The sequence below is a fragment of the Aquarana catesbeiana genome, linkage group LG05 (assembly GCF_042186555.1).
Source record: "Aquarana catesbeiana isolate 2022-GZ linkage group LG05, ASM4218655v1, whole genome shotgun sequence".
In the NCBI taxonomy this organism is placed as follows: domain Eukaryota; kingdom Metazoa; phylum Chordata; class Amphibia; order Anura; family Ranidae; genus Aquarana; species Aquarana catesbeiana.
In genome coordinates this window covers 63,331,650-63,355,849 of record NC_133328.1, presented here as the reverse complement: position 1 = coordinate 63,355,849, position 24,200 = coordinate 63,331,650, and the positions used below count along the sequence as shown (strand labels likewise).

General features: G+C 39.9%; 1 protein-coding gene across 4 annotated transcripts in view; it reads right to left on the bottom strand.

Annotated features, from left to right (window-relative positions):
- Positions 1-2,681: 2,681 nt before the first annotated feature.
- Positions 2,682-24,200, bottom strand: part of LOC141144295 (mycocerosic acid synthase-like) — a 59,714-nt gene continuing 38,195 nt past the window's right edge. For all 4 annotated transcript variants that reach the window (XM_073629826.1, XM_073629828.1, XM_073629829.1 and 1 more), the window contains exons 5-7: positions 23,707-23,910; positions 12,352-12,533; positions 2,682-8,640 (exon numbers count right to left, since the gene is read on the bottom strand). In XM_073629826.1, the coding sequence (XP_073485927.1) occupies positions 3,157-8,640; positions 12,352-12,533; positions 23,707-23,910 (5,870 nt within the window). In that variant the 3' untranslated portion in view covers positions 2,682-3,156. The remainder of the gene's footprint in view (positions 8,641-12,351; positions 12,534-23,706; positions 23,911-24,200) is intronic.

Below are 24,200 nucleotides of genomic sequence, written 5' to 3'. Positions count from 1 at the left end.
GACAAGGGCCTCATCATCCCCACAACCCTTGCCTGGTGGTTCTGGGGGTCTGCGGGTGGGGGGCTTATCTGAATCTGGAAGTCCCCTTTAACAAGGGGTCCCCCAGATCCCGCCCCCCTATGTGAATGGGTATCGGGCACATTGTACCACTACCCATTCACCAAAAAAAAGAATTGAAATGTAACAAAAAACAATAGCCGGTTTTTGACAATTCCTTTATTGTAAAATAGCTCTGAGCGGTCTTCTCCCCCGAGCCGTGTCTCCCGCTGTCATCTTCTCCCAGTGCTGTCTCTCTTGCCACCATCTTCTGTCTCCGTCTCTTCCGCCACCGTCTACTTCTCCCACTGATGTGTTCTTCCTTGCCGCCGTCTTCCTCCATTGTGTTGTCCCCTGCTGTCTGGCATCTCTTACACAGCCATGGGGCGTGACCATCCGTTGAGGTTGCACGGAAAGCCCACCCCTTTATTAAAAGAAAAGAGAAATAGTCACCTTATGCCATGCTTCCGCAGGGTCCCTACAGCTAACAGCACCCTTCTAGACTCTCAAAGTCGTAGTCACACACTCGCCCCCACCATGTACAGTGCAAGGTTAATAGCCCTGCATTGTACATGATGACACCGACCACTCACAGACTGGAGCTTCAGGAAGTGAAGGGCAGCACCAGAGAGGGGGGATAGGATGAGTAATCCTGCCTGTTCAACTACTCCCTAGACATAACAATCATTTAACCCTTGTGTTGCAGAAGGGCCCGCTGCAAGGGTTGATTCTTTCTAATTCCTGGAGTTGGGCTTCATAATCCTGTTTCAGAAAGGGGTTTGTAATAACCCTAAAGCATTGAGTTGATTGGATTTCTTTTTCTCAGCCTGATTTTGTGCCTGTATGTATATGTTTGCTACATCTTTTGTACATTGTTGATCATACACGAGTAATCCTTATATCTTCTGCCCCTATGCGGCGTACATAGAGACACACTGTGGTGACGTACTAGTGCAAGTATATCCTATCTGAATTTGTATGTATACATTTGAGCTATCTATGTATTATTACTTTGTGTACTAATATATTATTTTTGCTTGTAAATTGTCTGGTGGGTGTACTTATTCCCATTTATAATAAAACATTTAGGTTGCCTAGGGTGATTGTAAACCACTATTTTTCTTTAATATAATGCAATAAATCGGTTTGTTGTGTAAAGTGCATATTCAGTTATCATGTTCAATGTAGTCCTATTCAATTTATTGAAAATGAGGACTTGATATTATTAAAAAAATGCTGCCCAGGGACTAATCAAAGGCCAGTATTATCCCTAGTAATGTATTTATTTGAGTTTTTGAAATGGACAAGTGTCTCTCATTCCCCTGCAGACAAATCAGTGAGGGTTGAGCAAATAAAAACATAAAAGAAGTTGTGGTTTAAAAGTGCCATTACTTCAATCAGATGCCTTTAATGGAAATTATATATGCATAAACACTTTTAAATTATATGTATGTATGAATCATATAGCGCAAGACACTCTGCTGAGCAAAAATCACTAGAAATGTTCGAAATCCCTATGAAGTCTAGCTTTTCAGGGCCCAGGCATGCTGGGCTATGGGAAGCTCATATGCAACTGATGTTAGGATCTCAGTTGTTCCATAGCACTGTTAAAACAATGGATGTTCGAAGCAGTAAAACTCCCATCAATGGAGGGTCCTTATATATATAGGTTTTCCAATTTCTTTATAAAAGATGGAAAATCTATTTAATGTATAAAAGATATTACTGTTCCTTTACACCTGCAATCTCCACACACAAAATTATAGATGATGGTAATGTAATGATGGTTATTGCTGTATACATTTAAGATTTTGTTGTGGGTAAAACAGATGTGGGTTTTAAAGCGGAACTTCAGTCATTTTTTTTCATCTTTCCATCTGTTAAATCTTCTGCCCTTGTTGTTTTAACTTTGGATAGTAAAACATTTTTTTTTCTGCCAGTAAATACCTTATACAGCCCACTTCCTGTTTTTTGTCTGGTAAAAAGCCTAGGTTTATGACATCATGCACAACTCTCGTGTGAGTTTTCCAGGAAGTGAGGGGCGGTGAGTCATAAGAGGGCCAATGAGAGCTGCAGAGCTGGAAGTGTGCCTCTGTGTCTCTGTGTAAATCCAGGAAGTGAACACGCAGCAGCTTCAGCTGCCCACAGTTAAAATGGTTGCAGCCAGACTCAGTGGAGAGAGATTTCTGCAGCATATTTGGAAAGTACAGAATCACAGAGTATATATAAAATAATATGCAAAGTGGTTGGAGGGAAGCTACAGAATGGCAAAGATGTTTTTATTACAAATTATGCGAGCCAACTGCAGTTCTTTAACTGTTGGTCCCACTTTTCCTATGTTCCATATACCAAATCTGGGATACCAATGAAAGTAGACATGCTCATTACTGGGTCCTCTAGGTACATAGTTGTGGACTGCAATCAGTGAATCAATTAAAGGCCATGGTGTATCTGATCTTCTTTATTTTATATCCTATTTCACATTGTTTATTAAATAGATATGAAAAGCCATCTAAGTTACTTTTACATACACCAATAAAAATATTAAACACAAATGTAATATTTTCATATGGATAAACATAGGTCCTCTATTATTACAAACTATTTTCAGAATTTTCCGGTAAACGTCTTTTAGCTTAGTAATAATGTTTTTTTTACAGTTCTACCAAATATTTTTGCTATAAAGTTAAAGTATACCTAAAGCCTTAACTTTTTTTTTCGATAGAGTAGGGAATGAATAAAACACCTGTCAATTTTACATCTGTGTCCATTGAGGAGATTCCAATCACTTCCTGTCCCATAGACACAGCAGGAATTGTGAGAAAATTTCCCCAAAGTAAGGCATATCCTCTCTGACATAGTGGTTACTGCAACAAGCATTTTTATTCTAAGACTCCCCCCTCCATTCCTAGTCCATCAACCACTCAAAATTTTGGATTTTCCCTTTCAGTTCTGGTCACAATGGTCACCAGACTAAACAGAGAGGGGGTATTTCCCTAGCCAAGCCAGAGAGCAATTTCAATCTGACAGGGTTGCATATTCTTCTGCACGCTATCCAAAACACACACAAAAAAGGTCTGGGATTTAGGTACACTTTAAATGTATGTGTGAAAAGTTTTATTATAGCCGGGTTTCCAATATGATGTTCCCCACCAGCTTTTCTTCATCAGGAGAGTTTTGTTTAATAAATGATGCCACATCTAAAATGGTTGTATTGGGATCCAGTAGTTTGACAACAGGAACATTTACTTCTTTCTCTTCAAAGATACGATTCTGTAATGTCATTGCCAACATGGAGTCAATCCCCAATGAATTCAGAAGGCTGTTCATTGTGATGTCACTAATTGTGACACTTGTGAGTTCACTTACTAATGACAAAATGTAATCCTCTGATTTTTGTTTATTAACTTTGGATTGCTTTATTTGGTTTTTGTCATCCAAATTGTTTACATTTTCCATAGCCAAACTGAAAAATCGCCTCTTTATAACTGGGATGCGTGAAGCCAAGTTGTCATACATCAATTTAAAATCAAACTTGACTATTGCCTGTTGGGAATTGTCTATAAGAAGGCTTCTCTTCAGGTATTCATGAATTTCCGGTACAGTTATTAGAATTAGTCCTTTTGCTTGCAAAATGTTATGAACCTGTGTTCGATCAAGTAACAGCCCGGTATTCAGAGCTCCCCAATTAATTGATTGGGCAGGAAGGCCGAGATTTCTTCTGTATAGGCAGAAAATGTCCAAGAAAGAGTTGGCAGCAGCATAATTAGCTTGTCCAGAGTTTCCAACAAATGATGCAATGGATGAATAACATACAAAATAATCCAGCTTTTGATTTAATGTGGCAAGATGAAGATTCACAACTCCATCGACTTTTGGGCTCAGAACCTTCTCAAAGAGTGACAAATTTAGCATTTCTAAGATGCTGTCATGCAGGACAACAGCACTGTGAAAGACACCTTTGACTGGAATATTTGGAAAAATCTTTTGTGTTGAATCAATTGCTTTCTTCACATCAGCATAATGGCTTATATTACATTGTAGTGTTATTATCTTAGTGTTCTCGTTTTCACTATTTGCTTTGGCTATTTGTTGCTCTATTTGAGTGTTTGGGATTCTTCTTGAGAGAATAACAATGTGGCCACCTCCATTGTGTAGAATACATTTCACTGTTTCAAATCCCAACCCAGTCAGGCCACCTGCCACAATGTAAACAGCATTGTGCTTGAAAAGAACTGCACCAGAGATAGACATTGGTATCTTTCTAATTGTGTTATTGTCTAACTCAATGAGTGGTAACGATTGTGCTTTAAAATAACTAGATACTGTATTGTCCAAATTTGAAGTACTGTTAGAAGCCTGAATTATAGAGTTAGGTAGGATGAGGTGAACGTCTGAAGACAGTGACCGAAGCCATTTGTAAATGTCTTTGGCAAACTCTTGCAGGTATGCTCTTTGAAAAACAGTTGCAAGGTCAAGTATATGTATGTGAATGTTTTGTCTGCAGCTGCTTAATAAACTGTAGAAATAGGTAGAATTTTTGTGGTCACATATGATTACCACATCTTTAAGAATGAAAAGCTGGGCAAGGTCTTCTCCTGATATTATTTCTGATGTAGGAAGAATAACCATGGCACTGCACTGCTTGCCATTAGCTGTTTTTCCTGGAGATATTGTGGTTTCCCAGCCACTTTGTTTTGCTGCCTTTGATAAAAGTGTACTAAAAACTGACTTTTCTTCTTTTGTTACAATTGTTAGTCTAGGTTTATTTTTGGCACGTGGTAGTCTCTTATGTAAAATTTCCCAAGCCAAGACAAACAGAGAAACAAAAGGTGCATCTCTTAGCATTGGAAACTTCTTAATTAAACAGCAAACTCTCTCTGGAATCCTCACTTTGGAATTTGCAACTGTTGGATAACATGAAGCAACTCTATCCCCAATTTGAATTTTCTGGACATCTTTTCCAATGGCTGTTACAGTTCCTGCTAAATCCAGAGCAATTAGCTTATGTTTATCAGAAACCACACCATTCCAGTACAATGTGTTTCCATATTGCCAGCTAGAGAGACTAACAGGAAAATAGTCTTCGGTGTGGGCACCTATTTTGTCAATTCTTATCTCTACATCTTTGCCTGCCAGCTTATTGAGTCTAGAATTATTTGGTTCAGCAGAAAGGTCAGCTATAGTATGAATATCTGAAGTGCACAAAGTAAAATTATCTGACTTCTCTAAGGGTGCTGATAGTTGTCTACTGGCTTCAGTGTCTGTATTTATAATTTCACCTGTGTAAATACAGCCTTCTTTTATCCTTAACTCTGGGTAGTCATTTGGTTTGTAGTGAAGGAGAACTTGAGCAAGCACTGCCACATCTTGTGGACTTGAAGAGCCAATATCGATTAGCTGAAAAGTAATGTTGGTCACTTCAGTAATACAAGCTCGTGTCATCCCAACAAAAACAAAACCAGGATTAATGTGATCTACAGTGTTTTCTGTTGTTCTGAATGTGACTGTCTTGATAGATGTTTCAGAACCTTTCTGTCTTACTGCCAAAATCAGTTTTCGATAGACCTCACAACATTTTGCTAGATATTGTGTTGAGTTGTTTGGAATTGTATCACTGAGTCTATGGATCCCCCACATAAACACAACATCTTTACACTCACTGCTGAGAAGTTTGTGTAACTGAATGTCTGAATCCCAGCTGTTAAAGCTAATGTAGTTTACTCCTTCATGTATGTATGCTGATAATTGCTGACCTACTCCAGAGTTATCTGCATAAACCAGCAGGCTTGGCTTCTCATTTGATTCACTTTTAAAGCTTGGTATTTTTGTCCAATTAATTTGAAAAAAGTCATTAGTTTGTGTTCTTGCTGCTTGTTTCATGAATGCTATCCTGGCATTTTTTATCTCTGCCAACACCAAACCATTGGTATCAGCAAAGCATCCACAGACTTCAGTGTAACTTTCTGTGATTGTTATTGTTTTTATGTAGATCACCATTTCCTCTTGAAGAGGCTGGAAAATTGTCAAACTTCCTATGGAAGATGGAAATATCGCTGCAGCTTCTTTTATTCCAGAACCCGCAACACAAACAACCATTTGAAGGAAACAGTCCAAAATCACTGGGTGTATGTGGTATTCATACATTGTTTCTTTGACATCTCCAATTTTAACCTTGGCAATCCCTTCTTTCAGCTCTTGCCCATAGTGAACATCACACAGTTGTTTGTAGATCTTCCCATACTCAAATCCAAAAGTGGATAGTAATTCATAGACATCTTCCTTTTTGAAAACCGTCTGACATCTCTTGACAATATGCTGAATGTAAATTCTTTTGTCCCCGTCTGTTCTAGTGTTACGTTTTTGCACATGCCCAGTTGCATAGACATGTGATGTCAGAATTTCATAATGAATTACTTGGTCTTGTTGGTGTATCTTGACATTTAGCTCCTGAGATTCTCTTTGAAGAATACAGGGATTCAAAAATTTTGCACTGATTTCTAAGAAGTGTAAAGGCACCCTGGGCTTTAAGCTTATAACTGTAGCTGCTAATGCAAGTTCTACAAAGAATGCACCAGGAACAAGGGTTGACCCCAAATTCTTGTGCTCATAAACATATGGTGTCAGTGATTTTGACAAAGTGCAATTAAACTTGGTGAAATCTGCACTTACACTGTGCACCAGTGGATGAATGAAAGAGCCTGCAGATTGGTTTCCGTGCCTAATTTCATCAAAACGGATATCTTGCTTGTTGTGCTCAAACTGATATCTTGGAATGTAAGATGGAGATAATTTGTATTCAGAAAAAATATTGTTCCAATTAGGATTATAACCTTTTTTGAAAAGAGCACTCAGCAAAGAGAAAAGAGCTTCATGCTCATTTTTTGGATGTGCAGCAGGCATAACAAATGTATTTGATCCAAGGATGTCAACAATGTTTTTTTGTAGTGCTCTGCGTGGCCCAATTTCTATAAACACAATGTTTTCTTTATCATTTGCAGAAGCTTTTATAGCTTGTTCGAACTCAACTGGATCACGAATATTTTTGGCCCAGTATTCTCCAGTTGTAAAATCTCCTTTTGTTGCTGGCTTACCAGTGGCTGTTGAAATCAGCTCACATTTCAAATTATTTGTGTGTAAGTTTGATAAAATGTCTCTTATGTCATCCAGTATTGGGTCCATCAAGTGACTGTGGTATGCAGCTGGGACATCTAAATCATGGAGAAATATATTGTGTTTCTTGTAGTGTTGAGATAAGTGATCACTGATCTGCTGTATAGCTTCTCTGTCTCCAGAAAGTGTACATGAGGACGGACTGTTGTAAGCAGCAATACATGCTTTTCCATTGCTTGACAAGACTATATTTGATATTTCTTTTACTGGTACATTTCCAACCACAAGCATTTTCCCTCCAGTTACTGTACACTGCATTTTGCTCCTTTGATAAATAACTTTAACAGCATCTTCAAGCGAAAGAAGACCAGAACAATATGCTGCAGCAACTTCTCCTACTGAATGTCCCAAAACACAGTCTGGATTCACTCCCCAGTGTCTCAGAAGATCCACCAGTGACACCTGGATGGTAAAGAGCAACAACTGTGCAACATCTGGGCTGGAAAAGTCATCATATTCATTCTCCAGTAATTGTAAAACAGAAAGGGAAGTGTAAACTCGAATCATCTTGTCTACCTCTAAACATTTAGCTTTAAAGACTTCCTCATTTTCTAGCAATACCTTGCACATCCCTTTGGAAAGGACTCCATTCCCACAAAACACAAACACAATCTGAGGGCTTTTTGTGGCTGGGGGTGTCTCTGTATTTACAGACTGAAGTTGCTGTTGCAGATTAGGCAGGGAAGAGGCCAGAAATGCTGCTCTGTATTTGAAATTAACATGACTTCTTCTGCAGGCAGCAGTGTAGACCAAGTTTTCCAGAGATAATGATGATGGCATTTTGCTCAGCTCTTGCTTTGTGTCTTCAATGCTGAGTTGAAGTGATTTGCTGGAGCAAGCTGAGAAAACAAATATTTCAGAAGGTCTTTTGGAGTGATGTTTGCAATTTTTTTCTTTGTATTGTTTGATGATGACATGAGAATTAGTTCCCCCAAAGCCAAAGCAATTAATGCCAGCCATTCTTCCAAATTTTACATCTTCATGCCAAGTTTCACAAGCTGTTGGAACAACTAGTTTGGATTCTTCAATTTGTTTAATACCAAGTTCTTTAGAATAATGTAAAGATGGGGGAATCACTTCATGATGCATCATTAGCAGAACCTTTATTAATCCAGCCATTCCAGCAGCTGATTCAGTGTGTCCAATATTTCCTTTAACTGATCCAATCTTCAAAGGTTTCATTCCACTTGGGCGTTTTTTCCCAATGATGTTTCCTATACAGGTGACTTCTATTGGGTCTCCAACAGGTGTTCCAGTGCCATGAGCCTCAACATACTGTAAAGAACATGGATCTATAGCTGTGTATATATGTTTTAATAGTTTCTCCTGCTGGTCTTGGGATGGTTTGGTAATTGGTGTTACTGACCGCCCATCTTGGTTAACTGAACATGCACATATGACTCCCCAGATTTTGCTGTAATCTTCTTTAGCCTGTAAAACAGAAAAAATATAAATATGAAAAAACAGCATGTGGGAATATAGCGATGTAGGAAAGTGGGTGCCTATTAAAAGGCAAATTATGTGTATAAATACTACTTGTTTGGGGAAGTAATGTAAAGATTACATCTATTTCCTGTGCACCCCAGTTTTTTTGAGAGACATTATAATTCACCATATCTAATCTGAAGTGATCTTATTTTACCATATTATAGTGCTGATTCCTAAAAGTTTTCTTATAGTCTACCATGGAGTAGTCTTAGGAATCTTGGTTTAGAAGTATTACTCCGTTCAAGATCCAATCAAGATTATTAACCCAATTAAATGTTAAGTCCACTCAAATTGTGTATTGTAAATATTTGTTGGACTTTTGATTAGCCTCGATCATTTTGTAAGTCTTGTGGAGTTTAATATACATTTTAAGGTTATTGTTAATATCCTAAACTGTTAGGTATGATTTACAAGAAAACTTTAAAGCTAATTTCTGAGTGATATAAATTAACAAATAAACAAAGAAGCATAGCAATTTTTTTTAATATAAGTATTTCTGGACTCTTTGTACAACTTTTATTCAAACATGGCATGACTACAAAGCATTGTAATTCTAGGCTAATACCACAACCAGTAAGTAAATTTTAGAATAACGAGAGAATAAGATAATGCATGCAATATTATGTTCAGAAAATACAGTGAAAGATAAACCATGATAAACCATGACAGTGAATGATGTGTTTTCCCTGCTGTGTATCTCAACGTGATATTAATAATCTATGCAACTTTATGAAATGTTAAATAATATTATTGCTATACCTGTAGGCTATTTGGGTCCCATCAGAAGTCTGACCTGAAAACTCCCAGTTAGCAACCCCATGTCTGGCCTTGTTGCTAGGATGTGAAAACCATTGGATGCTCGCTCCCAGCATTGCAGGAGATGGACATGAGAGTTGTTAACTAAAAGTGTTTAGGTCAGGCTTTTAAGGAAAACCAAATGGCCTACAAGTATGACAATAAAACATTTGAACATTTTACAAAGCTGTACAGTTTTCTGATATTCATTGGGGCCCCTTGACTGCATAGGCTATTTTCTGGAAAAAGTGAACTTAGAGCATCAAACAATTTAATTTAAATAAACTATTTATCTACTAAAATATAGTACAAGTCAGTATAGTATAAGTATAATGTAATTATAATGATATAAAACCTACTCAATAGTATTTTAAAGTGCTACCAAGTAATATATACAGTTTATGAACAGATAAAACATTTCAAATATATCATCTAAAGGGTATATTATATATATATCTTGCCCACTGGGTGTAAATAAATATATAAAAAACAACTCCTATCAAATAATTCATTGGTATATACACTCTGTAATCCATATGTACCATATATATATATATATATATATATATATATATATATATATATATATATATATATATATATATGTATATATATATATATATATATATATATATATATATATATATATATATGTGAATAACTTGTGCAAAATGTAATAAATATCCAATCTCATATAATAGTCATATCAAATTTCATATGACTATTCCATATCCTTTGAGAAAGCCGATTGGGAACGTGTCAGTGGTTATTGACTTCATCACGCCAGGTGGAAACTAGACACCATCTTGTTGGTTGGTTTGATGATACTATGGAAACTATTACATGCTCGGAGATGCTGTGTTTTATGTAAGTGTACACCTGTATGTTTTAAATAAATGTGAGTTTTAGCACACATACTGCACTTTAGCAATATGAGCTTCTCCTTTTATCCTACATGAAAATTCCTGCATGAACCGTTACATATTTGGGGCTGAGAAGAGGAAAAAAAAGGATTTTTGGATCTAGCTGCTTAAGAGCATTAACCAGTGTGTATGACCCCCCCCCCCCTATTTATTTGAGGGGTGCACTGGATGAGGTTAGTGCATACCCTAAGAGGGTTTATGGTGAAGGGCACATTGGTATTTGTATGAAGATTTAAGAAGATCTATTAGCTTATTATCTGGTGAAATTGAAGATTAGAGGACTATTATATGAGATTGGACAATTTATTACATTTTGCACAAGTTATTCACTTGTACATATGGATTACAGAGTGTATATACTGATAAATTATTTGATATGAGTAGTTTTTTTATATACTTATTTACACCCAGTAAGCAAGATATATATATACCTTTTACATTACATATTTGTTTTATCCATTCATATATATTACTTGGTAGCACTTTAAAATATTGAGTAGGTTTTGTATCATTATAGAGGTTTGGTTGATTGAATTGCTTCACACAGTTTATTTAAATTATATGGGGTATGTGGTGTGGTGTTTGCACCATTCAGTGGCAGCTGCTCCAGAAATAGAATTTATGCTCTCTTAAAGGGACAGTGTTGATTTAAATTGATACTGTTAGCGCTGGGATTTTTTCAGTATCAAACAATTGCTGACTGCTTCCAGTGTGAAGTACCAAAATGCCTCACCAGCTAATCTATCAAGAAGAAAGTAATTATAGTTTTTGCCACCAGCACTGATATAGAATGACTGATTAGTTCCTTTCTGAACTGGTTGTCCCAATTTGTAGTATACATTCTTAAATGTCCATGGGGTTTACAAAATGTGGGAGGAAGTATCCAAACCTTTCGCCAAAGACTAAACAATAACAGATCTAATATACAGTAAGTTGGGGCAAGGCACAGCTTGATAAAAGGTGAAATGTGGGGAATATAAACAACAAATACACATACTCACCTCTGCTGCAGCATTGATATGATACTGCAGCTGTCCCACGTTGGCTCTAAGACCTGAGAACTGATCAGTCAGTGCTCAATCTTCTTGGACCAGAGAGCATTGACTGGCACTTATCTTGCATCCTAATTCAGTCCAGCACATAGGGTTTTTTTCACCTTAAAGCAGAACTAAGCCTGTTAATTTGAACTGTTTGCCATAACTCTTTCTGGTGCTTGTGCTCTGAGCTAGACTGTCAAATCATTAAATGATAGGAGTCATAACTGATCACATTTGCTGCACCATAGCAACTTCAGGTCAAACAGAAACTAAGATGGCAGCTACCTTGGCTGTAAAGGTAACACATAGTCATTTACTTTTGCTATAGTGAACAGTCTTTATTTGCAGCTATTGTTTTAACACTCATTTATTATATATTGGATTTTTCATTTACATAGTTGTATTTTTTTTTTTAATTTTTTCAAGATTTTCTATCTTATACCATACCATATACCACCAGTTAGAGAAAAATGTTTCACTATTTCTTGTGCCACACATTCGTATCTATTTCATATATATTTTTCCCTTTGATCCCCCTATTAGGATATAGTATATTTATATATTTTGTTGTATTTTCACTGCTATAAAAAAAATAAATATATATATATATATATATATATATATATATATATATATATATATATATATACACACACACACAGTATACACACACTTACGCTAGCAAATGTGTATATATTTTTTTATTTTCAGATAGCTGTGGTAAGGAGTTTGCATTATAATTTATATTTATTTATTTATTTTTAATAGCAGTCTTTCTATGTATAATATGTTTTGATCATAATTAATTATGGTTTCCGAATTCATTAGTATTAGGTATTTTTTAAATTATACTTTATTTTATTAAACAGGCAATACTGTGGTTAAATACAGTTAAATACCTGTTTTAAAGGTTTAAGAATGACAATGCCACATCCTTCTCCTCTTCCATAGCCATCAGCCTTTTTGGAAAATGGTTTACTTGTTCCTTCAGGAGAGATCATTTTTGCTTTACTGAGAGCAACATAGATATGGGGATCTATGATACAGCTGACACCACCACATATCGCCATCTCACAATCTCCTGTGATAGGAAAGAACCATTTTCAAGCATTATAATATTATAAAATACAAGTCTGGTTGTAAGAATATGTAATGTAAGTCTGATGATTACTGATAATTAAAGTGTATCGAGAGGCAACCTTTCTGTTTACATTTTGGATAAAGGGAGAAGTTAGAATCTCTGTATTTTTTTCCACGGCGGTATACTATGCAACTAAACGCTGTAGACCATAACAGCGGCCATGAATGTTTCAGTAATTACAACAGCTTCTAACTGTGTGTTTTTTCCCACTAGATTTTCTATTTCATCTGAGAATATTCTAAGGAAACTCTGTGCATGTTAGGTCATGGATAGGCAGAGCTTGTTGCCTGCAAAATCTGTCCACCTTAAATATTTTGTACCATGACAAATACTGCAACTGTTGCTATGCACTTGGCCAATTATTATTTATAATTATCAATATTAATAACATTATTATTCCATTCATCTAATGCAAACTGAAAAGATTGTTCTCTTTTTAAATGTTAAAAATCTCTGTCTAATACACAAATCATTGCTTTTATTGGTTGTTTATTCCTAGAGATGTGTAAATGTAGCACTGCTACAGTACATCTGTTGTATACACTGGAATAGTGCTAGGGGATCATTTCAAAAGCTAAAGGCAAATGGGCTGTTCACGTTACAGGTAATTCCCAGTTTGCAAGGGAATGATTATTTTGCAAAGAATACCCATTCACATGCAAGGAAAAAAAAAAATAATAATGTATTTTTGTTTGCACATGATTGAATGATGGAATTCAGCAGAGCTTCACCTTATTCACTAAGCTAAGGGAAAATTCCCTTTCAAAGTGGAAATTCCCTTGCAAAGTACGTGACTTTAGTAAATCAACCCCCTAACATATATCATTTCATTGAGAGTTTCTGAGGTAAAAATGTACCCACAGACATCAGGTAAAAGTCAGCAGACACGTGCGTTTGGCATGTTTTTACCCTTTAAGACATGTTTGGAATGCAAATGATAATTCTAGAAACAATTTCCCCGAAAAATCTGCTAGCCAGTATGTATGCAAATTTTCCAGGGTGGAGTTTTCAGAAATTTGAATTAACCACTTCAGCCCCGGAATGTTTTACCCACTTCCTGCAAACTGGCACTGCGTCACTTTAACTGACAATTGTGCGGTCATGCAATGCTGTACCCAAATCAATGTCCTTTTTTTCCCACAAATAGAGCTTTCTTTTGGTGGTATTTGATCACCTCTGTGGTTTTTATTTTTTGCACTATAAACAAAAAAAGGCCAACAATTTTGAGAAAAAAAACAATATTTTTTACTTTCTGCTTTAATACATATGTAGCGGTCACATATTTGGTATGTAACTTAATGTGTGTTATAGCTTAGCATCTGGCGCCATCTAGCGGCCACAATATGAAAGGACTGCATCTTTATTTTCTATCATTTAAGGAGTTCACATGGAAGTGTTTGGTTTGTTTACATTTGGATATTAACTTGACCTACCCATGATGCCATTAACTCCCATGAACATCAGGAGAACAGAACAGCATTGTGGAAAGATTATAAAAGGGCTGAGCGCGGCCATCTTAGGTCTCTTGGACATGCATGGCCAGCCTGGGAGGATCTGTGTGAGGTCTCCAGCGCAGCATGGCCTACCTCCACGGAAGAGCGATTCGAGCAGCGGTACTGCGACACACCAGTGAGCTGAGCTGACGATGGAACGGGACTGGGAAGGAGCCTGTCAGAGCCATCTGAGAGTGTCGGAGTGTCTCGTTGTGTGGAGTGGAACAGTGCAGCAGTGCCGGCCGGCCGGAGACAGAACCCTGTACATCAGAGCGGAATCTTCTGACAACACTGTCCTAGTTGGGTGAGAGGGCTGTTGCCCAAAAGCTTCTTGATGCACTTTTACACATTCATCTGTACAAGACAGAGTTGCTGGAACCCATAGTCCCATAAGCAAAGTCAAGAGGATTAGACTGAGTTAATATTAGGCTCCGGGCCTGTACCTCATTGAAGAGTTAGTACTGTGTCATTGGCATCAGAGATAGTTACAGTGCTGCTGCACCAGAACTTTGCTTCTATATTTCAGCCTACTTTGATCAGCAGTCATGAATCCTTGGATTACAAATTTACTTTATTCTTTGCTAGCAGAAGAAAGAAGAAAAGAAGGACTGTTTTAATAAAGCACAAGGCCTTGTGTTCTTTTACCATATTAAGGTTACTGTGATACTAAATATGAGAGCTCTCTAAATATTGTATTATACTTTATCAAGTTAATCTCTGATTTAGTATAGTTATAAAGTGCACATAGAATAGGATAGTGCTCATAGTGAGATCAATTCACTCTGACGGTTATCCTATTTACTTTATTACATTACTCACAAGTTATTTCAGACACTTTATATCTGTATAATATCTTTGTAAGATAAACTTCAGTTGACTGTCAGACTATGTAAAGCAGAGTACAGGCCCAAATAAATCAGCTGCTCCTTCGGGGGTAAGTGCTACACGTGGGGGCTCATCCGGGATCCTGTTACTTTGTAGACAAACCCACCCTTTTTGATGTCAGCATGGATCCTGTTACTGTGGTACAGTGGTGTGAAGCTGAAGGCGCACGCTCAGAAGCGAGCATGGCAATTGAACTCCCTGGGGAAGGATGGGAGGAGAAACAGGTGAAAGAAGTGGTGTAGGTACTGTCCCCAGAGAGGAAGGCCTGGGTGATAGCTGTGAGGCCAGACCATGGAACCTCCTGCACTTATGCCTTACTGGAATGGAGAAAGGGGGTCCCTGATAATTTTCAAGGCACCAGTGTGAGACTGTCGGATAGAACTGAACTCTGCTTGACACATCCTGCCAAGCAGGGGGAGACAGAGCTCACTCAGCAAGGGTTCAGTCTCCAGTCTACCCCAAGGGAAAGTGGCAGAGTGTTCCCTCCCATGAAAAAAAGGGCAGTTTTTAAAACAATTGGAGTTCCTGAGAGGAATACAAATTCAGAAAAACAGTTAACTGAGCTGAAACAGCAATACAACGAAATACAGGAGAGGTTTCAGGAGACTTCCAACATGATTGCAGAACACATTAAGGGACTAACTGTCACATGTAGAGATCTGGAGGACAGCCAAGTGATACCCAGACCGGTGTCAGTAATAAAGAGGCGCCCTCATAGTCGCCTGCCCGAGGTGACTATCAGGAAAGATTTCAAAATTGATGGTCAGATAGGAGAGAGGGGACAGAAGGATAAGCTCCCTTATACAAAACTCCTGCACCAAATTGAACTGGGCTTACAGAGAGGATACTTGGAGTCTGAGATTGTAGAGGCTGTGATCAACGCCATTAGTCCAGGCCTAAGCATTAAGGGAATGCTGGAGATGAAAAATGGATTGACAACTCAGGAGAATTCTGAAGAGTTATTATCAAGAGGAAGATGCTGCAGAACTGTTTCATCAACTGATAAATATAACACAGAGTAGTCAGGAGACTCCTCAGAACTTTGTGTTCAGAGCCATTGAGCTGAAGGACCGTCTGTTGTCTGTCTTGATGGGAGAAGGCTCCGAGGAACACTTTGGTGTTGAACGGGTCCAGAAGAAGTTCCTGAGGTTCATGACTATCAAGCTTCGGTTGAGGCAGCACCTAGAAGATCTATCTACACCAGATGAGGTCCTTATTGAGGAGATAAATGAGGCAGCAAAAATGGAAGTAGAAAGAGACAAGAAACAAAGAAAGCGTCAACCTCCCAGTATAACCAGGACAAAGGGACAGCAGTTAGATGTGTTACAAGGCATTAAGGAACCCAGTGTCTTGATGGTGAGCGCAGATCAGACATCTTGGCCTTCATCTACTCAACATCTGTCAACATGTGAGTCTGGTCTGGAGAAACTGCTCCAACTGCAGAAGGAAATGTTAGAGATGATGACCCTACTGATTGCTAAACTGGTTATGCCACGTGAGAATGAAGTTTTGACCTTTAAGACTCTGACGAGTACTAACATTAATCAGACTGTGAAACCAATGAAGAAGATCTGCTTTAATTGTGGAGGAGCAGGACACTACCGTTGAATATGTCCAAGTCCAACAGAACCTGAGGCAGAACCACAAAAGCCGGTGGAAAACTTCCGAGGGCCCCAGTGAAGGAGGCAACTGGGCGCCCTGTCACAGCAGTCAATTCCAAACTAAATTGTACTCATCAGGCTAAGTCGGCCACAGCTAAGTTGAAGCAGAGAAAAAAGACTTCACGTAAGCAAGGCATGAAAGTACAAGCCACTCAATGGGGAAAATGTACTAAAACAAATCGATTTCCTCCCAAGTTAGTGGGACCTTCCCCGATTGTCCCAATTCAGATAGAAGGCATATACACGAAAGCCATGTTGGACACTGGAGCTCAAGTAACTCTGTTATACAAAGACTTTTATGAGAAATATCTCAAACATCTCCCCTTGAAGAAGCTTGAGGAGCTGGAGATATGGGGTTTAGGGACACAGAACTTCCCCTATGATGGATACATACCCATCAAGCTTACCTTTGATCCAATTGTGGCAGGGGAGGCTGAAACCTTCAACACCTTGGCAGTGGTGTGTCCTCGCCCTCCAGGGGCTGACAGAAGTTCACTTATTATTGGGACCAACACTGACTTGGTAAGAAGACTTGGTAACTCCACGTGTACAGGAGAAGGACACTACAGCCAAGAGAGTGCACCCCATACTAACACAGGTGTACCAGGATCTTGTGCAGGAACAAAAGGCCCCACCAGAAGGAGTAGGAAAGGTCTGGCGTCTGGACAAGGGAGAAAAGCTGGTGCAGCCGGGTGAAGTAGTCTGCTTAAAGGCGTGTACAGGAGAAGGACACTACAGCCAAGAGAGTGCACCCCATACTAACACAGGTGTACCAGGATCTTGTGCAGGAACAAAAGGCCCCACCAGAAGGAGTAGGAAAGGTCCGGCGTCTGGACAAGGGAGAAAAGCTGGTGCAGCCGGGTGAAGTAGTCTGCTTAAAGGCCTCTGTTAAGCTGAGTTGGAGACAGCCGGGTCCCTTCATCGTTCTTGAGACGGACAAGCAGAAAACAAACAAGGGCCTGAAAGTTATCCCTGAAATGTTGTCAACGAAGGCGTTGAAGAAAAGTAAAGGACGTATCTCAGTCAGCATTCGCAACACAATCGCCTTACACAACACAAGACGGAACTGGCTCCAATTCAGAAGGCTTTGGGAAGCCAAAGGAAGGCCAAAGGAAGGCCCCAGAAAGAAGAAGGAGCCCTCCAAGAAGTATGGACTTCACAGTGTGAAGAGGCGTTCAGACAGTTGAAATGGAGCCTTACCACTGCTCCGGTTTTAGCCTATGCAGACCCTACTAAATCCTATGAATTGCATGTGGATGCCAGCCGAGACGGATTGGGCGGAGTGCTTTACCAGGAACATGATGGGCAACAAAGGCCCATAGCCTATGTGAGCAGAAGTCTAGTCCCCGCTGAGCGGAATTACCCTACTCACAAACTGGAATTCCTGGCTTTAAAATGGGCTGTGGTAGATAAAGTCAAGGATTACCTGTATGGTGCAGAGTTTGTGGTTAAGACAGACAATAACCCACTTACTTACTTGCTTACCACAGCAAAGTTGGATGCCACGGGTCATAGGTGGTTGGCTGCACTCTCAGCTTTCACATTCAGCTTGAAATATAGACCAGGAATTGGAAGTAGAGATGCAGATGCATTATCAAGAGGACCTCACTGTTCCCAGAGTCAAGAAGAATGAACCCAGCTCACCTCAGAAGGAGTGAGAGCCCTTTGTGATGGAGCACAACAACAAAATAAAGGTGGGGCTAGAACAGAAGAAGTTGGAGTGTTTGCTGCCGGAGTGCCTAAGTGTTACTGCGATGTCACTCAGATCGCAGAGGAAGGTTTACCAAAGCTGTCCAGGAGGGATCTTCGGTTGGACCAACAGCAAGACCCACTTTGTAGCTTGGCACTGAAGGCTTTGGAGAGCAAACTCCCTGACTTATTTCTCAAAAGCACTGAAAAGGAAGCTTGTGTCTTACACAAAGAGTGGGATCAGCTACAGCTCAAACAAGGGGTGGTCTACCGAAGGGGCCTCTCTGATGATGGTGAAGAAAAGTGGCAACTGTTCTTACCGGAGAAGCACTGAGAGAGGGTACTGATTGCTCTACATGACCACCACGGCCATTTGGGAGCAGAAAGGACTTTCCAGCTGGTGAAGGACAGGTTCTACTGGCCCTATATGAGGACCGAAGTAGAGGGCTATTGTCACTCATGTCTCCGATGTATACAGAGGAAGACCTTACCTCAGAAAGCTGAGGCCATTTGGAGAGCCAAGGACCAATGGAACTGGTCTGTATAGATTCCCTGTGTGTGGAATCTAACTTAAGTGGAAAGGGGAGCATTCTAATAGTTACTGATCACTTTACTCGTTATGCTCAAGCATTCCCTACTAAAGACCAACAGGCCTCTACAGTGGCGAAAGTTTTGGTGGAGAAGTTCTTTGTCCATTATGGTCTACCACAACAAATTCATTCCGATCAAGGGAGAGACTTCAAAAGTACTCTGATTCAAAAGCTGTTGGATCTTTTAGGTATTCGGAAATCTAGAACTACTCCATATCATCCACAAGGTGATCCTCAGCCAGAGAGATTTAACCGGACTCTTTTAAATATGATGGGAACCCTGACATCTGAGCAAAAACCATATTGGAGCAGGCACATTACTGCATTAGTACATGCATATAATAGTACAAAGTGTGATGCAACAAGATATTCTCCATACCGGCTAATGTTTGGAAGAGAAGCCAGACTACCGGTGGACTTGGCTTTTGGAACCAGCCTGGATCATACCTCAGCGACTTCTCACAGAGGATATGTGGATAGGTTGAAGAAAAGTCTGAAAACTGCTTATGATAAGGCTCAAGTCACATCAGATCGCAGAGGGTACAGAAACAAAAATAACTTTGATCTCAAAGTACGGGTTCAAGATTCACAACCCGGTGACCGAGTCCTGTTAAGGAATTTGGGAATCCCAGGCAAGCACAAACTGGCTGATCGCTGAAAATCACAACCATATATTGTGTGCAAGAAACTTCCAGGACTTCCAGTATATGAGATTCGGCCAGAAGGAAGCTCTGGGCCAATAAAGACTTGGCATCGTAATCACCTCCTGCCTCTCATGGAAGCCATCAGGATTGTTGCACAGGAGGAGCTGCCGTCCACCTCCACTGTTGTACACAGACCATTGACCAGACTTTGGCCTGAACCTTCTGCTACTGAAGAAGAGGAAGAGGAGATGGAGATAAGCTGGCTGTGGCCATCTGAACTATCAGAATCTGAAGTGGACTTTTCACTCCAAGCAGGGGGAGAGGATGGTGGAGTTCTTAGGCCAGAGGCTCCTGAATATATACCCAAAAGTGGAGAACAGAACTGCATTGTGGGAAGATTATAAAAGGGCTGAGCGCAGCCATCTTAGGCCTCTTGGACACGCATGGCCAGCCTGGGAGGATCTGTGTGAGGTCTCCAGCGCAGCGCGGCCTACCTCCATGGAAGAGCGATTCGAGCAGCGGTACTGCGACACACCAGTGAGCTGAGCTGACGACGAAGCGGGACTGGGAAGGAGCCAGAGGAGCCTGTCGGAGCCATCTGAGAGTGTCGGAGTGTCTCGTTCTGTGGAGCGGAACAGCGCAGCAGTGCCGGCCGGCCGGAGACAGAACCCTGTACATCAGAGCGGAATCTTCTGACAACACTGTCCTGGTTGGGTGAAAGGGCTGTTGCCCAAAAGCTTCTTGATGCACTTTTAGACATTCATCTGTACAAGACAGAGTTGCTGGGACCCATAGTCCCACAAGCAAAGTCAAGAGGATTAGACTGAGGTAATATTAGGCTTCGGGCCTGTACCTCATTGAAGAGTTAGTACTGTGTCATTGGCATCAGAGATAGTTACAGTGCTGCTGCACCAGAACTTTGCTTCTATATTTCAGCCTACTTTGATCAGGAGTCATTAACCCTTGGATTACAAATTTATTATTCTTTGCTAGTAGAAGAAAAAAGAAAAGAAGGACTGTTTTAATAAAGCACAAGGCCTTGTGTTCTTTTACCATATTAAGGTTACTGTGATACTAAATATGGGAGCTCTCTAAATATTGTATTATACTTTATCAAGTTAATCTCTGATTTAGTATAGTTATAAAGCGAGCATAGAATAGGATAGAGCTCAAAGTGAGATCAATTCACTCTGACAGTTATCCTATTTACTTTATTACATTACTCACAAGTTATTTCAGACACTTTATATCTGTATAATATCTTTGTAAGATAAAGTTAATTTGACTGTCAGACTATGTTGGTTTGACAGTACAACCATTGTAGTGTTTAACCTTTAAAGCAATTACAGTAAACAAGATTCTTATTCAAGTTCAACTGTGTGAGTGTTGTTTTCCTCTGCATCATGAAGCAAGTGGAGGCTAAGGTAAAGACAAACAGGTATATTGACTGCACACTATTACACCACAGCTGTGTCAGGGGGACTGAGATATTCAAAGGGCAAATAAAGCAGGGTACAGGCCCAAATAAATCAGCAGCTCCTTCGGGGGTAAGTGCTACACATATCCCCCCCCCAAAAAAAATGTCTTCATCAATTTAGGCCAATATGTATTCTGCTACATATTTTTGGTAAAAAAAATCCCAATAAGCGTATATTGATTGGTTTGCGCAAAAGTTTTTAACATCTACAAACTGCGGGATAGATTTAGGGACTTTTATTTTTTTACTGGTAATGGCAGCGATCTGTGATTTTTAGCGGGACTGCGACATTGCAGCGGACAAATCTGACCCTAAGTGACACTTTTTGGGGACCAGTGATACCAATACAGTGCTAAAAAAATGCACTGATCCCTGTATAAACACTGGGAAGGGGTTAACACTAGGTGTTTTCTAACTGTGGGAGGGAGTGGATTCACTGGAGGAAAAGAGGAAAAGAGATGATCTCCCACTTTTCCTCCCTGACAGAGCAGTGGTCTGCTCCGTCTCTCCTGTGAATGATCGGCTCCCACTGTGTCCAATCACAGCGGCGCGCCCCTTAACCACTTACCGACCGCCGCACAACGATGTATGTCCAAACTTTGAACGGGGATATCGTTGTTATGGCAGCAGCTAGCTGCCATAACCCCGGTATCCCCGTTTTTTGTGCGGCGGCCGGGTTTCAGATAAAAGTGGTCTCTGGGGCGGATTTGCTGCAAGATCACTTTTATCGGTGGCGGGAGAGGGCTGGTGCCCTCCGCCGCTTACCGGAGCCGTCGGTAGCGGCGGAGGCGATCGCGTCCTTCACTGTGGTGTGCCTGGAGACGAGTGAGGCTAAGATGGCGCCCACTCGTCTCCATGACACTGCTGGGCGGAAGCGACGTCAAAACGTCACTTTCGTCCACGCCTCTTAAAGGCACATCTTTTTCAATGTCATTTTTTAAATTAATTTTTTTTTTATTGCATTTTAGTGTAAATATGAGATCTGAGGTCTTTTTGACCTCAGATCTCATATTTAAGAGGACCTGTCATGCTTTTTTCTATTACAAGGGATGTTTACATCCCTTGTAATAGGAATAAAAGTGACACATTTTTTTTTTTTAAAAAACAGTGTAAAAATAAATAAAATAATGAAAAATAAATAATAAAAATAAAAATTTTTTTTTTAAAAACCCCCCGTCCCAACGAGCTCGCGTGCAGAAGCGAACGCATACGCGAGTAGCGCCCGCATATGAAAACGGTGGTCAAACCACACATGTGAGGTATCGCTACGACCGGTAAAGCGAGAGCAATAATTCTAGCCCTAGACCTCCTCTGTACCACACAATATGCAACCTGTAGAATTTTTTAAACATCGCCTATGGAGATTTTTGAGGGTAAAAGTTTGACGCCATTCCACGAGCGGGCGCAATTTTGAAGCATGACATGTTGGATATCAATTTACTTGGCGTAACATTATATTTCACAATATAAAAAAAATGGGCTAACTGTTGTCTTATTTTTTTATTCAGAAAAGTGAATTTTTTGCAAAAAAAGTGCGCTTTTAAGACCGCTGCGCAAATACGGTGCAAAAAAAGTATTGCAATGACCGCCATTTTATTCTCTAGGGTGTTAGAAGAAAAACCATATATAATGTTTGGGGGTTCTATGTAATTTTCTAGCAAAAAAAACAGTTTTAAACATGTAAACACCTAAAATCCAAAACGAGGCTGCTCGAAATCACGTACAGGTACCTGATTTCACGCACCTGGGCCGCCTTGCCACAGTAAATGTACGTAGGCGGTCTGGCAGTGGTTGAAAAACCTCAGTCATGAAATCTAAGCAAAGCACATATATCTGCAGTGTTTACTTATCTCTCCAAAGCTTTAAGTGTCATTTCTCTGTGGTGCTTTATTCCTCTGTTACCAGCATGAGTCACTTCTGAGAAGTTTTCCTGACACATGAGATAAAATTTGAGTCGGGGAGGAAGCTCAGCAGACAGCTTGTCTTTTCATAATACAGTTCTGCTTTGTGAAGGGGGTGTGTTCCTTTCCTTCAATCAGCTCTCACACAGTTTAACTGCAGCCTCTCCACCCCCTCCTCTCTGCTTCTCACAGATGCAGAAGGATTTTAACACAATTTTACCTCTCCTGCTGCAGACAGCATGAGCGGTAACAATTTACTTGTTTGCAGACACCTATTTTTTAAGTAGGTTGCTTTAAAGGGGTTGTAAAGGTAAAAGTTTTTTCACCTTAATGCATTCTGTGAAAAAGGTGAAAAAACATCTGACAATACCGGGCCCCCCCAGCCCCCCCGTTTTACTTGCCTGACCCCTCGAAAGTCCCGCGCTCGCCCCCAACATCCTCTTTGCCGCTCAGCCTGGCCATTGATTGGATGGATTGAAAACAGCGCAGCCACTGGCTCGCGCTGCTGTCAATCACATCCAATGACACGGCGCGCCGCGTCATGTACTCTGTAGTGTAGTTGAGCATCATGGGAAATGTAGTTCCAAAACATCTGGGGTGGCAAGGTTCGATATCACTGCACTATAGTAAGTGAGCTGTAACTTGCCTTTTCTAAACTCAGTTGAAACAATAAAACAGTAATTGTCTGGCATGATTATGGACACATGGGCTACACAAAGGCTGCATGTTTACAGCCTATATTATAGGAGTTCTGGTTTGATCTCAATTAGTACCTTGTCTGATGGCTTGGCATGCTAAATGTAGTGCAACAAGGGAGGAAGAACAGGCGGTATCCAGTGACAAAGAAGGCCCAGTCAGATTGAATTGATATGATATCCTGTTTGCTGCTATGCACATTGACATGCCAGTTCCATTGAAGTGATTGATGTTTTCAGGATAACTATTGTATATAAATTCCGCATCTTTGTTCATTAAACCTGCAAAATAATGACAGATATACTGAAAGTCTAATCCTCTTAAACCTCATTACAATTATAGCTAAAAATTGTTGGGTCGAATAGCTCTATGGTCTCAGCCCACTCTCCCACCAAGTGCTTTTCTGTTAATGCAAATTAATGACCCTCCTCTTTTGTTACATTCTCCATGGTGCAAAGTATTAAAAAAACCATCAATAATAATTAAAATCCCTCATAATGATCCCCAAAGTTATAAAGATTTAGAGGTTAAACAGTTAAATTGTTTGGGGCTGGTAAGAGTTAGTGGATCA